General features: G+C 42.3%; 3 protein-coding genes across 4 annotated transcripts; 2 read left to right on the top strand and 1 right to left on the bottom strand.

The window, feature by feature from the left end:
- Positions 1-752: 752 nt before the first annotated feature.
- LOC125762034 (zinc finger HIT domain-containing protein 2) lies at positions 753-2138 on the top strand. The gene is made up of 2 exons (XM_049423720.1): positions 753-903; positions 972-2138. The coding sequence occupies exons 1-2, from the start codon at positions 881-883 to the stop codon at positions 2083-2085; spliced, it is 1137 nt and encodes a 378-aa protein (XP_049279677.1). The 5' UTR covers positions 753-880; the 3' UTR covers positions 2086-2138.
- Positions 2125-13673, bottom strand: LOC125762023 (dual specificity protein kinase splB-like). Of its 2 annotated transcripts, none has more exons than XM_049423691.1 (5): positions 12843-13673; positions 7491-7598; positions 3920-5404; positions 3437-3826; positions 2125-3370 (listed from the first exon to the last, which is right to left on the bottom strand). In XM_049423691.1, exons 2-5 carry the CDS (start codon positions 7587-7589, stop codon positions 3164-3166), a joined length of 2181 nt encoding a protein of 726 aa, XP_049279648.1. In that variant the 5' UTR covers positions 7590-7598; positions 12843-13673; the 3' UTR covers positions 2125-3163. The 2 variants fall into 2 exon arrangements, with proteins under 2 accessions (XP_049279648.1, XP_049279647.1); XM_049423690.1 differs by lacking the exon at positions 12843-13673 and adding an exon at positions 7715-9390.
- Positions 13674-14093: 420 nt separating this feature from the next.
- On the top strand, positions 14094-15722 carry LOC125762036 (uncharacterized). Its single transcript, XM_049423722.1, has 3 exons — positions 14094-14279; positions 14664-14781; positions 14967-15722. The coding sequence occupies exons 2-3, from the start codon at positions 14759-14761 to the stop codon at positions 15442-15444; spliced, it is 501 nt and encodes a 166-aa protein (XP_049279679.1). The 5' UTR covers positions 14094-14279; positions 14664-14758; the 3' UTR covers positions 15445-15722.
- The last annotated feature ends 117 nt before the right edge of the window (positions 15723-15839 follow it).

The following is a 15839-nucleotide window of genomic DNA, read 5'->3' on the forward strand; positions in this document are numbered from 1 at the left end:
ACTGTGATGGCAGACCTGTAAAGAGAAGGTAAGCTCATAGTTTGCGGTCTTTTTTTGGAACTGCGTTTGACAGTTCATTACAAACTACGCTGCAGGATTCGGATCTACCACAATTATTTGCACATAATTTACCTTTGACTATCAACTAGCAATGTACACTCGCAGTACGTTAGTTATTTTTTAGAATATCGTTGTAAATATCGTTTTATAAAGTTTACAACTATTTTTTGCTGCAAGTTATGTAGAAATCTGATCTGAGGTAATGTGGAAACGTCAAGAAGGAATTATATGCATATGTTGAAGCATTTTTATACATGATATATAATACAATTAACATCAAAACAACTGCCGTAATGTTGTAACGATTTGCTTGAAAACTACCGGTACATTTACAACACAAAAGTCGTTCAATCGTTCATCGACAAAATGGCATCGACGAACATGAATTGCCAAAATTGGAATCGTTCAATACGCTACACTTTTGTTCCACGCGACTGTTATCGGCAATTGCGGACAAAATACATAGCTTGATCAAATACAGAACAGATGATAGCAATGAGCTAAATGATCAGATGACTGCTATGGCCAAATGGAATTGTTGTGCATTGCATGGTAATTCAATAAAAATGTAGACAGAAACTTCAATTCAAACACGTGATACGTTTTAATACTGTGGCCATCCACAATCTTATTGGTTTAAAAAATCTTTATATCTTAATATTTGTTTCGATGTAAAGTAAAACTCTTTTGAATCAAACAGAAAGTTGGTTACAATATTTGAAGAAAATTCCGCCTTCTGTCAAAATCATATTTTCTGCCACAATAACAAACGTCGTGCACCGTATACTTTACTAAAATAAGCATACATATTTCAGTTACAATGAATGGACAGGTTTGCAAAATGTGCGCTTCGATCATCAACAGCATTATGCCTGATTTACTAAGATTCGCTCCGGTTTCTTCCTTCGCAGCTGTGGAGCCAAAGAAGCAAAGTACAACTGCCCGAGGTGCAACATGATGTACTGTTCCGTTCAGTGCTACAAAGCACAACAACATCTGGAATGCTCGGAAGGCTTTTACCGTGAGAATGTCGTTCAAGAGCTAGCACTACGGAAAGCTGATGCTGATGCCGCACAACCTAGCAAAACTATGCTGGAAATACTGCAACGAGTGGAACAGATGGACTCAATGCATGACGACGATTCATCCACAGGAGCTGCATCCGACGTTGAAGATGCGGATCAACAACTTGATTCAGATGATGAGGAACAGGAGGATGAACTGGCAAGCAGATTGAAGGGGATCGATTTGGACAATGCAGCTGAAGTGTGGGATCGGTTAACTGACGGCGAAAAGGAAGAGTTTCAACGGTTTCTCGAGAATGGAGATATCGTGAAAATGCTGCCCGATCCAAACATTTGGTGGACAAAGGCTTACAAAGTGGATTTAGTACAGACAGCCGAAGAACCATCAACACAGGAGCAGAAGTTGTTTGAAGCTTGTCCTAAGATATCAAACAACATCCCCAAGCTAACCGACATTCTGCACGACGCACCTTCTCCGTCGGTGCGGCACAACATTGCCAATGTGCTAGCGGCTTATTCATTCGTATATCGGTACTTTCTAGGAGATATACATGAAGACGCATTAGAAGCAGTCGACTGTATGCTTGGTATATGCGTTAATCTCAAGAAAAGCGTCATTTTCGACACAGAACTTATGGCAGTAACTTCCGTGGTTAGTGAGTGCTGTAATGAACAGCTTCCGACGAACAATGAAACGTTGGGCGCAATGAAAACGGACGTCCAAACGTTGTTTTCGGGTCCAAAAGGATGTGGCAAAAAGTATAGTAGATTGTTCCTTCTATCAGCCTTATCGGACATACGTACATTGTTGGGCGAAGCTAAGCGTGGATTGAAAGATTTAGACTTCAAAGTAGAAGCGTGTAGTAAAGATAAATTAAATCAGGTTAAAACGGACGGTACCGAACTTAAGCATGTCAATGCTCCGTTGTTGCGGAGTTGTGGTAAAAAAATAGATTTTTATCTCGCGTACGCTCGTTCCCCACATTTGAAACTATCGTAACGGATTTGAGAAAGGAAATAAAAACGAACACCGAGCGTGTTATCAAAATATAATACTTCCTTTTTATTTTCATCTTTTTTATGAAATCATCTATACTCATCTTTTCTTACACGTATATACAATGTCTCATTGTACAAACTTGTTCCTTATTGTGCGGGGTTTCCTTCGGAGAAGAAGAAACATATAAACGTATAAAAAGTAAAAACTGGAAAGAGTATTAAACGATTCCCTAGCGCTCTACAGAGGCACCTTCTCATTTCAACTGCTTCCAGCGTTTCGATTCCCTTTGCATTCCTTATACTGTCCGATATCATTCGTTAAACAATCCTGTACACATGTTATCACGCACCCTTTACAAGCTGGTCCGGGAAAAGAGCGCATCATCATGCGGAACGATGCGTGCCAATAAGTTAAAAACACATAATTACTATAAAAACAAATGGGAAAAACAACCAACGCTCAAAAATCGGCGAAACAAAACATTGCTTTGGAGCATCTAACCTTTTTTAATGGATGGTTGCGACTCTCTATGTGCAAACGATCGCTTACGCTACGATCGCCCAGTGTGATGTGTGTTTGCGTTAAAATAAATATACTTATGAGTCGCCACGGTGCTAAAAGTTAGTAATCTGTTAAATACTTTTTTAAAAAAATACGTTTAAACATAAAATAGCAAAACTATCGTTTAACGAACAATGCAACAGGCGTACAAAGGCGAAGCACGACGTTTTCACAATCGATCAACGTTGATGAACAAAACAGATAGTCTACGCGAAAGGACAACTTTGCAAGCGTGTGCTTTCGTCGACTCATGATAAAGGACATCTTCAATCGAAAGAAGCAAACAAACAAATGCCACAAATAGGTATCAGCTTCTGGCCTCTAGTCCAGGGGTCTAACACTACGCTTCACGACGTTAATGGTCGTGTACGACACGGTGAGTATTTCAGAGTAACCAAAGCCGGTTTCCCACATTCCGCTTCTCTTTCGAGAAGGAACTTAAAGAGAACAGCTCTTTATACAACATCGAAAGGGAAACATGCGTCGTGTCCGGTTGCCTACAATTGCCAGGATGTCATTATAATGCAGTCGACGCAGCTGTGGACGAGGACGAGCTGGTAGTAGTTGTGGTCGTGCTGATCGTACTGTGAATGTGGTTCAGGTTTTCGGGTGAATTGGACACGAGCACCGTTCTGGTACTGCCGTCCGTGTCTGTCTGTTGCTGTGCCACCAGATGAGGTAAAGAGATCTGGACCGGAAGCGTTTGATTATCCGCGGTAGGTACCTGCAAACGGAAAGATGTATTACTGTAGGTTTGTTCTCTCCCGCAAACCTGTAGTATGTCACTTACATGTATCGTTACACCTTGAGGAAGACTTATTGCACTTTGTAAAAGATTTTGGGTCGATGAATTCTGCTGTGTTGCGGCTGATTGACCGACAGTCGCATCTACATTATCTGCTGCTCCACTCTGCATGCTCCCGCTGGCAGTCGTTATTGTCAATCCGGGCGGGATGCTCGTCGGTAACGTTGCTATCGACGTACTTGGCGTACCATTGGCTAAGGTCGTTGTCGTCGTGTTAGCACCATTAGTTGTGTTTCTATTGTTGTTGTTGTTATTATTGTTGTTGTTATTGCGATTGGATGCTTTTTCTTCCTTCAACCGCTTGGTAAGATGCGATTTTATATGCTTCCGAAGATGATCCTTTCGGTAGAAACCTTTCCCACAATCGTTGCAAATCTAACGTGGAGAAGAGTTAACGTAAAGTAAATAGAAAATGAGATAAGCTTTCAGTCCATCGAGTATGAGCACTGATCTGAGCACTGTACTTACCTCCGTCTTAACACCGCTGTGTATGACGTAGTGCAGATTGAGATGCTCCTTTCGTTTGAAACCTTTCTCACACACATTGCATATAAACGGCCGCTCCGGATTGTGACCCAGCTTGTGCCGTTCCAGGTGCTCCTTGCGCTTCAGCCCAGCACCGCAGATATCACAAATAAACCGCCGCTCGATCTTGTGCACCACTAGATGCTGCTCGAGACATTCCTTCTCCGGGTAGGCCATGTGACATTCTGGGCAGCAGAATAGTACCGTCCCGTCGATGGCGGTTGCAATGTGCACCTGGCCCGGTTTTTGTCGCTTCGGCTTCGGTGGTTTCGTTTTGTACTTGCGCTTCTTACGGACCTTCCCGCTGGGAGTTGTTCCATTGCCACCCGTGCCGTCACCATTTTCCCCCGGTTGGTTTTCATGCTCTCGCCCATTAATGCCCGTTACGTTGCGAGCATCCGGTGAGCCTTCGGTTCCATTCTCTCCCTGGCCCGTACTGTCCGCCGGACCGAACTGTGTATTTTCGTTCGAATGTTCGTCCGTTACCTCTTGCTTGATGATACCGGGACCTATCGTCACCCCCGATGGTAGCACTAGCTGCTGCAGAACGTGGCTGCCGTTCATGATGGTCGTCATCGCTGAGTTTGTGCCGTTGTTATTGTTGTTGTTAAACTTTAAGTATGGCTGCAGATTGAGATTTTGCGGAGGGCGTGACTGCTGCTGTTGCTGCTGCTGCTGATGAAGATGATGTATTTGATGTTGCTGCTGCTGTTGCTGCACCATTTCTATAAGATTGCTGGTCGAATGCATCGATGTCGGAACCAGCGTCGGTTGATTCCAGATGGCTGGAGATTCTTGTTTAATCTGCCGTAAAGGAGGCGGATTTTCGCTGTCGATCTTCACACCACCGGGAGACGATGCGTTGTTTGAGGAGAGATTAGACTGCTGCTGTTGCAGAATCGTGGTGGAACCAGGATTTTGCGAAGCGAGTAGCTGCAAGTCTTGGGGCTGCAGTGCAGCTACTATGGTCATTCCCTCCGGCAGCCCTTGGTTATGCAGGACTTCCTCGTCCTGGGGACTGTAGGCGACCGTAAGCACCGTTGTGCCCTGCTGAAACCCCTGAATGGGAATCTGCATTTGACCCATTTGAAATTTCGGTGCCTGAAGTGTTCCCGATTGCGCTGAACCTGTTTGACCCGTCTGTCCGGCTGCCGATGCACTCATTTGCGACGGTAGCGGGTTTGGGTTTAACACCTGAATCTGGACGGTTTGTTGAGCGTCGCCCGGTTTTGCACCTGGCATCGTTATCGGGAGTGTGATGTAGGCTGGAGATGCCATTCCTGGGTGCGGCATACCGGCCGTCGTTACGATTTGCCCATGCTGCGATTGCTGCTGATGGAACATGGCTGAAGCCGCACTAACGGCAGTTCCATCCACTGGTCGTAGGAACTGCATAGCTCCCTCGCCTCCGGACACCAATCCCAGAACCTAAAATAATGTTTATATCGATTAGAACATGTGTGGCAAACGGATACAGTGTTTTCTAACGATGTGTTCTTTCAAATACCACCAGCAGACATGTATCGAACACTGTCGTAGCGTATCTGGTGCTGGTTCAATTAAAATGTCGTTTCCCAAGCCAGTTTGTCAGCTCGATTCATAAGGTCAAAGTGCATCAATTCCATCGCCGAAGCGGATGTATCCGCACGAGACTTGCAAGTCAAATGACATTCACTTTCAACCAAGTTTCCCCAAAAGTCACCATTTTGCTTAGCAGTCTGTAGCGCTCAGTAATGCAAGCTGGCTGGCATAGGCTTTCTAGCGAAGGGTCTCTCCACGAAAAAAGCACAAAACAACCTAAATCCTGAAGATTTCCATCACGATGAAAATGAATTCATCCGATAGCCCCAAGTGCGCCATGATCTTTTCAACCACGGTTTGGTTTGCTTTCCTCATTGTTTTCGCCGTTTCGGCCGTTTCTTTCCCATGTCCCATCATACCACGGACGGCAACCAGCGATGATCGCTAGCCCCGTCGTGCGCCCAACCATCGATGATAGAGGCTCGACAAAAAGCTTGAGTAAAAGTGAAAGTTTTCTCTCTCATTCGAGGAATGAACTTTACTCGTGGTGCGCACGTCCGTGGCGCGGTGGCGGTGGTGGGGGCAATGAGCAAAAGATAGACCGGAACGAACAGGAACCTGAAAGGAAATGGGCAAATGTGTAATGTAACCACCACGCATTGGGCAAAGCCAACCAACAAACCGTTGGGAAAAAGAGTATAGGCTGCCAAAGTTTATTACGGGCCAATGCAATTCAATCTCAACAACCAGTTTATGTGATGTTTAGCCCGAGGAGTAACTTCCATCTATCTGGTTGAGTTGGTCGATCGTTTAAATATTAACTGCTTGTGGTTGCATTTATTACACTGGATTATGGCATATAATAGAAGATTAGTGCTTCATAAACAAAGAAAATGAGTTTGTTTTCTAGGTGAACACAGTTGCACAAAATCTTTTCACAAATTGCAAGTTAAACTACAAACTTCTATATAGCGAAGAAAATGATAAGATGAATTTCAGTTTATTCGTTATTGCAGTTCAAGGTGTTTTCGGTTTCATAGATCTAGCTGTGTAGGAAGATCTACTTTTACTATTTACTTTGAGAGAAAGAAACTTAAAGAGAGAGAGAGAGAGAGAGAGAGAGAGAGAGAGAGAGAGAGAGACCCGCAAGTTGTGTTGAGTTCAAATAAAAATGAAAGTTATTTCTTGTCTTCCTATCATGTGAATTACCATCATACAGAGAAATATATTACTACCTATATGTAAAATAGATCTCTTATTTCTTGCATAAAACAAAGAAGATAGCATTCATTAAAAAGCTAGAATGTGATATTCCTTGAATAGTTGAATAGTTTAACATACATTAATTATCAAATTTTTACGTTATGATTCTCACCCATTAGCTTTAGAGATTGGACTCTAGAGCAGCCTTCACACAATTTCTCTATCTGTTGTTTAACGGTTCCCCAAAAACCTTGACTGATTGCATGTAGATTTATCCATCAAACCAAACCAAACCAAACAACGTGTACACATTATTGCACTCGCATCCACATCACGCAAAAACCGAATGAGGGTTTCTTGTTTGCGATTTATGTCTCGCGTTGAAATCACTCTTCAAATGCAGCCACCAGGCAAACCATGGTACACCATTGCACCAAGTGTTTCAAGATGATGAGAAACGGCAGCATTGATCGAGAAACAAGTCATGGAAGAGAGAGAAAAAAAAAAGTTATCTTTTCTTCGTTAGTCAGAAGTCACGTTTAACACTGGGGTTCAGCGTGCAAACACTGATCGCAGCATAAAATGCTTCCCGTGTGAATGTGTGCCACCAATTCTTTGTTCTCGGGCACTGCTTTCAGCGTCCTATAAGCAGCCAGTTTCTCAGACCTTTTACATCATCGTGTCAGCCAGCCCAGGTCATGGAAACGCGTAATGCGATGAAATTTACATCCAGCTTTTTGGATTTAATTGAAACGACGGAAAACTGTTAGCATGCAGTTAGTGTTCTCACCTGTCCATTAGATCCTGTTGTTGTAAGATTCTGGGGAAATTTTCCTGCTGCGAACTGATTCGGTCCAGCGAATGGATTCGTGAACTGGGAAAAGTTCATCTTCGAACACTGAAAGTGAAAAGCAGAAAATTATGTACATATTAATACGGATGTGTGTAAAAAAGATTTTACGATGCTTGCACTGGATGTTACATTTGTGCCTTTTGCGGGTATTATATTTTTACCTCGATGTAATTTTCATTGTCGTCCATTTTATCTTCTACTCCTTTCCGCTCCGTAACAATACTAGATTCGTTCATGAAGTCTGTTTTTTTTCGTGGATTTTTGGACACAAAAAAAACGTTTTCAATTCAATTTATATTCTTGTCCACAAACGCTTGGCTTACTTTCCAGCTTGACCGTTTAACCGTTTAACGATTATAGTTTTTTTTTTTTTTCGTTGTATTTGCCCTTTTATCTGGTATGCGTTCCTTCGCATCACATTCGTTTCTAGCGCGCCTGTCACTGTGTGGCGTGAAGTTGACTAACTAAATGGTATGGTAGTCACATGCGTAAAGATCGCAGGTTCCGTTTTAGCTTCGAAACATCGATCGAGCAGCATTGAATCGCTAACGGGAAACAGGCAGGTAGTTCTCACTCGATTTCACATTGCTGCGCACGATGACGGTGGCAACAACAGCGTGTTTTACTTTCAGGACACATTTATTTCCATTTCCATTTGCTAGCGGCGGCGGCCCGGACTGACGACAGCGTGTAAAGTTTATGCAAATGAAAACAGTTTCAAACCCTTTACAACTTCACATTGTGTGCAAAAGGATGTGTATACGTAGCACTACTGTAAGCAACTATACAAATTATCAAGTCGAGCTATTGTAAATCACACCACTTAATAAGAATAACTTAAGCCAATGCCAACGTGGTGTTGGTGGTTGGTGCGCTCTAGGCACAGGGATTTTCGTTTTACTTTTAATTAACTTTAACAACAGAACTGATCACATTTGTACGACTCAAATGTGCGCTTATGCTGTTGCTATTATCGTACGATCACTTTCGATCTTTAAGCGCGTTTAAGAGCGTTTTACGCAGATATAGTTTTCACACATTAGTGATGTCATAGATACATGAGTTTTGCCTTTCACTCACTTTGCCACCGTACAAGTCACCGGGCACAGGAGAAGGTGCTGGGAAGTGTGAAATCAAATCTCAATTGCATTTCGTAACCCTTTCTCTTCAATATGCTGTATTTCCGCTTTAAAGTTAGTCACCGTTTGCTCCACTGTCACCTTTTGCTGTGCTTTAAATTTGTTTAAGTTTGTTTATTAAACCTTCTTATATAAACCAGCTGATATTTATTATGTTGCAAAGGCCACAAAATTGGCTATTAATCGTTGCTATGTGAACATCAAGACAGATAGAGTAGATCGATCCGATCGTTTCACGGGATTCCATGTTTTTTAGATCACACACCATTCACTGCACTTCGAAAAAATTCTTATTCCCATCATTAAACTTATAATTATCATCTACAATATCTGATTCGAATCAAAATTCACCACTATAAAACACACGAAATTCTTCAAACTTATGCTCTTGCCCACAAGCTTAATTAGCATTAAGCAAACACAACAAAAGGCACAAACCACGAGCAATGTAGAAATCCTACAACAAACGAGCTCATTCCACCAGGTAGCGCAGGTCAGAGAGGACGAATGCTTTCACATCGATAGTGAAACTACTTTCAGTCGCAAGGCACTACACAGGCACACACACACACATACATGCATAGGGTACACAACTAACACACCAACAGCTGAACGCACCCCGTACACGGATCAAAGCCGTAAAATATTGCGAATCTCAAAACTACACGACCGACCCGGATCGCGGATCCGACCACTATGACGTCGTTGTCCGCGAGGCCGTTTTCCAGAGCGGGGTTCCGCGTTTGCGGATGTAGCTGCGATGATCATCGCAATCGTCGTCGTCGTCGTCGTCGTCGATAGCCACGAAGCAGAAAGCTAAAACATATCGAGAGAGCATAGCAGGCGCCGAACACGCGTTGCTTCGTAAAAGCTCGTATATTGCTATGCTTTCCCTTTGCTGTAGTAACCGTCAAGACGTAGCCTACTGTTGCAAACAATGTGCTCCTGTCGAGGTAAGAGCCGCACTGAACCCCTGGCTGGAACGTCGCTATTTTAGTACAACAGATTCCATTTTACCGGCAAAAATTCAATCGTTATTCTATTGAGAACGGTTAGTATTTATCTTCAACGCATATCTTCAGTAAGCCCGACCTATCCTTTAACGGTCAATATAATACTCAATCAATGAGCTCATAACGTCTCTTCTGCTCAACTTTATGCTCGTATACTAAAAGAAATATGAGAAGCGATCCTCATAAACCTTCGCTCAGCATTGGTGATCAAGATCGCGCAGCAACTTTTTAAAAGCGATTCGCCATGGAAACGAAATCACCATTGTTTACCGACATGTGACATACACACACGCACGGCGTGTGTAGTAGTTCGTTAGTAGTCGTATCACTCTCGGATCTTACCACCACCGCTAGTAGCAGCGGTGGATGAAGATGCAGGGAAGGAAGGTGAAGGGTGAAGTATTACGCACAACGAATCTAATGTTTACATAAACCATCACCATCACCGGATGATCTGAGCGAACGACTTACTCGCGTGTATGCGTCTTGATAGTACGTACACCTTTAGCAAATGATTATGAATCAGCGACATCGTGTACAAAACGAGGAAAAAAATGGGTATATTATTTGCAGATAGCTTTCAAACAGCGAACAAATCGTGTTTATTTGGTTGTCGGTAAGAAAAAAAATGTAGCACTAATTTAACGGCGAAAGTGATTATGTACTCTTCTACTAGGTATATCAAACATCTTTACAAAGCCATATAGTATTGAACCGGATGTAAAAGATATGAGGAATATCGCAAAACAAACCAACAAAAGCTACCAAGAACGCGATAGGTCTATTCTATCAGAACGCGAAGGGTTCGTCGCTGCTGCTGCCGTTGAAGTCTTTTGTTTTGGAAGGCTTCGTGGCGGGTAATGTCTAATCTTGATGCTTAGCGTTGAAGTTGTTATTTACCATTCAACAACCATTGTCAATAATGTAATGTAATAATAAGTTACGAACCAAAAAATGTCGTACTGTAGCTTGCATTCAATCGCTTCGTTTGATGCCTTAAAGCTTAAGTAAAGCTCGAATGTGGATATAATAATAGTGCACCGCTGTGTTGAGGAATAATGCCCTTTTAATTCCCATCTACCAAATCGACCATAGTGGCAGTAGTAGTGTGAGTGGAGCACCTTTTCACAGTCATGCCGCATTTTTCACACCACTATATTCCTCACGATGCATGCGTTGAAGCTCTCGCTCGTAGTTCTTCTCTGGTTCGGTGTGGTTCGGTGTGTATCGTGGCCCTTTTTCTCACTGCAGCCAACCGTCGTCATGGTATGCTCCAGGCCAGGGCTATGCCACGCCAATGTCTTATGTTTTGCGCGGCCAGTTTTACCTCCTCCCTTTCCTCCATTCCGCAACCCAGCGCCTTTTTGTGGTGTGCGGGTACAACAGGGAGAAAGAAAATTTAGAAAGTGGAGAGAGTTTTATATAATCCACGATGTTGCCGCTATTCGAAACCACAAACCCCGCACGGTTCGACCGTGCTAAACGAAGTGGTCGTGTTGTTTAGGTCTTGATTTTTGCCCTCTATCTCTCTTTCTCCGATTACCACCGTTGATATTTCTTTTAGTTTCCTTTCAATTACATTTCTTTGGTATCTTACGCGCAGGAGAACGTTCGAACGATCAGCTGTCTTTGTCTACCGTTAGATTCCACCGCTTCTTAACGGAAGTTAGGGCGATTTCGTTCCGTTATTATTTCTATCAGCCCTGTCCCGAAACACTTTCAGGCAGCAAGGCAACAGGTGCTTAAATATCATAAGTAGCAATGCTCCGTAGTGTTACAGTAGCTGCAGGTTTGATTTTACCACAAACGATATTTACGGTAAGACCGTTTGCAAATGATCAAACGAACCTTCCCTAGTCGTGGCGCAATGTTTCTTTTTCTTTTGTTTGTCGCTTGTTTCCAAATTGGTTGATGCGAGACTTTCGCACGCTGCTTGCAACCACGAAAGACTTTGTTACGCCAACAGCAAAACCCCAGCGTCGACGCTGATCTGCGGACGCGCGGATTCACGTCTTCCACGACCACAACGCTAGCTCTTAGACGTAGCTACACGTTGGAAAACACTATCACAGACCAACAGATCGGTTGTCGTTAGCAGGAGAACCTCGAGACCGTTGCGCTCGATCGTCTTCATCTTCGCTGTCGTGAAAGATCAAAAGTTTCACTTTCGTTTTTCGCTCAGGCTCGCTCTAATTCCATTCACCTCACCTGCTGGTCCGGAGAGTTGTTTTTGTCCGTATTATAAAGCGGCCCAGAAGCTGAAAACAATGTTACATTTTCTTTTATGCTTGCGGCGGAAAAAAGCTGCAATACAATGCTTAGATGCGTTTAAAAACGATTTTTATTCGATAAATCTTTTTAACTATATAGCATTTCGCAGTCCCAGTGGCATCAACGGTACTACCATTTAGACTGGACCATAGTCTGGTTAAATAGTTAACCAACTAAAGCAGTGACAAATTAAAAAAAATGCTGCTTCGTTTTACTATTAGGATAATGTGTCCCGATCTTTAGCAAAGGGATTCAAAATTTGGAGCCAAACCAAAGGGTCTTTTACCTTGCATACATACATACCTTAACATACATTCAATATTTTTTCATGATCCTATTGTTTGCAAAACTGATAAACACGATATAAAAATGCGTACCACATACAACATCAAATCACTGTTTTTACACGCCACATCTTGGTAGATTGCGGCCAGCGGATGACAAAAATAAAACGTTAACGCATTGATGAAACCAGACGACATACTGGATGACGTCGCCGTCTATGAGGTAGAAAGAAAGGGTGCATATGGGAGAAGATGCAATATTTGTATTTAAAAAAACAAACACACCAGGAATGTACCCTAACCTGGGACACTCTGGCTTCAAAGTGTATATCAATTATATAAATTGTAGTGCCCCAAAACCTTTTCTATGTTTTTTTATTTGTACAATTACATCTTTCTTTAGCCTTACTAATGATGAACACAGCTTGGAAGATCTCTGAACAGAGCAGTTGCGATGGTAACGTGGCATCTATTCCCAATGAAAGAATGCTCCTAAATTGCATCTAACCTGGCGCTGCTTCCACTCATCGCTCAGGCGGTTTGTTATTGTTTACTATATTAGGAAAAAATGGATTCACTCACCGTTCTGCTGGGTCGCTGTACCTCTTGTTGCACGTTATGTACTGCTGATGGTACTTTTGGACGATGATTTTGCGACTAATGCCGGCACTGTCGCAGCTAAATGAGAGATTAATGTGTTGCTCTCGAAGGTCAGTTACGAATATTGCTAATCCATACGAAAATGGGTCCTTGCCTCTGGCTTGAATGTTTTCTTTTATTACTCTATTGCACACTGAATGAAGAACAGGTCTTCACGAACTTTATCACCCACAGTAGAAGCGCACTATGCATTCACTATTCTTTTCATGCATAAAAATGCACTAGTGCCACGCATTAGCATTAGGAAATGATCACAGAACCAAAAACCATAGCTGTCGCCAATCTTCTATTCCCCGTGCTGGGTTGTGTTGGTGTTTTGAACGAAATCACATTAAAGCAGCCGAAAGCAGACACTATTTCAGTTCACCGATAGCTATGAGTCGCAAAACTTAACGACGGCATTGCGATTGATCCCCGTTTCACATCAGGTAGCTTTGGAGCGGAGCGATAGCTGGGTTTGGTAGCATTTATGATCTCGATGGCGCTAACAGGTAACAAGTGGCCAACGTTGTACGCACTACAAACGATACAGACACGGGCAAACTTTGACAGCAGGTGCAGCAAACTACTAACGAAACCAACAAATAAACTATGTTTATGCTCACGCAACACTCATATTATTTCTCTCCTCCAAAAGCATATGATGTTACCGAGCAATTTGTTCTGACATTGGCATGAAAAAAGCTAAAACAACAAGTACCATGGCAGAGGCAGTGGCGTAGAGAAGGCTGTACCATCACAGCAGATTTGACAGCAGGTTGAGAAAACATTAATTCTATTGACGTTTTGGGTTATTCAGCAAAACTTAAGAACTATTGAGGAATTGCCAACACATATTATACTTTTCATATAATTTAGAGTCTTCATACGAGCAAACACTTAAGGGCCATTCAATAAGGCCACCCCATTCCGGGGTTTACCCGTTATTCGTAGTTTAACGATCAGCTTAGTCAATGAGAAGCATAGAAAGAGTATTGTTAAGTTGTTTAAGTTAAGTTAAGTTAAGTTGTAGAGTTGCGAAAATTACGCTTTTGCTCAATTCTTCTCGTAAACTAAAAAATGGAAGAAACTGGGTTCGTGTCTATTGTCAATTCACTATTGGGAACCAGTCATCAAATGATGCACAAATGTTCATACCTCCCACTCTATATGCTTTAACATGATTCTTGTTATTTTAGCTTTTTTCTTCCCATGTCAGAACAAATGGTTCTGCAACATCATATGTTTGTGCGGATGGAATAAGACAAGCATTGCGTGAGCATAAATATAGTTTATTTGTTGCATTTTACTAGCACTTGCTACTGCTTCGGTCAACGTTTTCGCTGCGACGGCAATCTTTCTAGTGGCGGCGTGATATCGGTAAGTGTTTTACATTTTTTTTGTGTGAATTTCGAGGCGAGACAGAATTATAACAAAATATAAGTATCTCAAATGAGAAACGAAATTGTAACAATTGTATCTGATCACATCACTTTAACACTATCGCAAGAAGGTTCCCGTTGCGGTTGATTGGCTTTCGAATGCGTGGCAATGAGTGTGATATGACAATAACAAGTAAACTATGTTGCTAAATATGGATCTAATCGTAAAATCGTTATGGAACTTCCAGTCTAAACTATTTACAAGATGTTAGATCAATCATAATTGGCAACAAAACTAACCGCGATGTATATTACAGTATAGTTGCCAGCATGGGAAAAAAGATGTGAATAAAATTGTTCTATCTATTTCTGTTTCCTCTAGACAAAGAAAAAACAACGGAACTGTACTGAATACTACTGGTGCAACGTAGATGAGACGGCAGCATTATCAATCCCTCTTATTCAACATAATTTACAATGGCAGGCCCAATAGACACAAGGTAATATACGGATTTAGAGTTTCGTATTGCTTACGTCCGCCGCTCTCCTTCGCTATACGCAGCATATACGACGTATGCATTATGCTTCAATTTACGCAGTAGCAGTAGCGATGTAACGCATCGCATATCGCATAATAAAACATATGCAAGAATGTTGCGTATTGTATGTTATGAACTCGTTTCAGAAAACGTTCCCGCGAAGAAGAACAGAACGAATTTATGCCCCTGTCGAAGCGGATCAATAATCTACATCTAAACAACAGCCAACACAGTATTGCGGGAGGAGTGCTGCCAGAGCAGATCACCGCTGGAGCTTCCCATGTGGTTGGGCAGATACGGCAGCACGATCACCATCATCATTTGCTCGGTGGCGCGGGCGGATCTTGTGCAATCGCCATCCACAACAATCATCATCTGATTGGGGTGATGGCTGGCAGCAGTTCCAGCAGTAGCAATAGTAGCAACAGTAACGCAAGCAGTGTTGGTTCGTTTCGGATTCCTGCCAACAGTGGAAGCAATAGTCCTGCGTCAACCATTTCAATTAACGGCGAAATCCTTGGCGATTACTGTCCGGTGCTAAGCGCGGAAGAAAATCCACATTATTTCACTAAAAACAAAATTCTGTACGAGCTGTACGTAGAAAGGATGAGCAGATTGCAATGAGCAATCACCAGGAGAGAGAATAGGTCACAACCATTGATTTTCATACTTTTAACTTTCTCGAACAATCTTAAAACACGTAATTATTTAGTTTTTAACAAATACCGTAACATGTTTGTAAAGCGATTTATAATGTGTGTTTAGTTGCGTGCAGTGAGCGGATCGTGGTAACGGATTGAGTGCTATTTGAAGAGAATTTGTCACAAGCTAGAAGGTTAGCGGACAGCGTTTTGAAGCTGATGATTCGAAATAAAATCAAAATCATAAATTATTGAACAAAATGGTCTGCGGCCAACATTTTAATTACACACGATAATGAGATATTCTGCATAACATATTATGCTAAGTTTTCTGGAGGTTTCGGAACAATATGATCTCTCTGCATTCTTGGCGTAATA

This window comes from Anopheles funestus, chromosome 2RL, assembly GCF_943734845.2.
Source record: "Anopheles funestus chromosome 2RL, idAnoFuneDA-416_04, whole genome shotgun sequence".
NCBI classification, from domain to species: domain Eukaryota; kingdom Metazoa; phylum Arthropoda; class Insecta; order Diptera; family Culicidae; genus Anopheles; species Anopheles funestus.

Bases quoted from the DNA above. Each gene is read 5' to 3' on its own strand.
- LOC125762034 (XM_049423720.1), top strand. From the start codon at position 881: ATGAATGGACAGGTTTGCAAAAT. The intron at 904-971 runs GTGCGCTTCGAT...CTTCCTTCGCAG, and splicing joins AATGGACAGGTTTGCAAAAT to CTGTGGAGCCAAAGAAGCAA.
- LOC125762023 (XM_049423690.1), bottom strand. From the start codon at position 7,789: ATGAACGAATCTAGTATTGTTACGGAGCGGAAAGGAGTAGAAGATAAA. The intron at 5,405-7,490 runs GTGAGAACACTA...ACATTATTTTAG, and splicing joins CAACAGGATCTAATGGACAG to GTTCTGGGATTGGTGTCCGG. The intron at 3,371-3,436 runs GTAAGTGACATA...TTCCGTTTGCAG, and splicing joins CTCAAGGTGTAACGATACAT to GTACCTACCGCGGATAATCA.
- LOC125762036 (XM_049423722.1), top strand. From the start codon at position 14,759: ATGGCAGGCCCAATAGACACAAG. The intron at 14,782-14,966 runs GTAATATACGGA...AACTCGTTTCAG, and splicing joins GCAGGCCCAATAGACACAAG to AAAACGTTCCCGCGAAGAAG.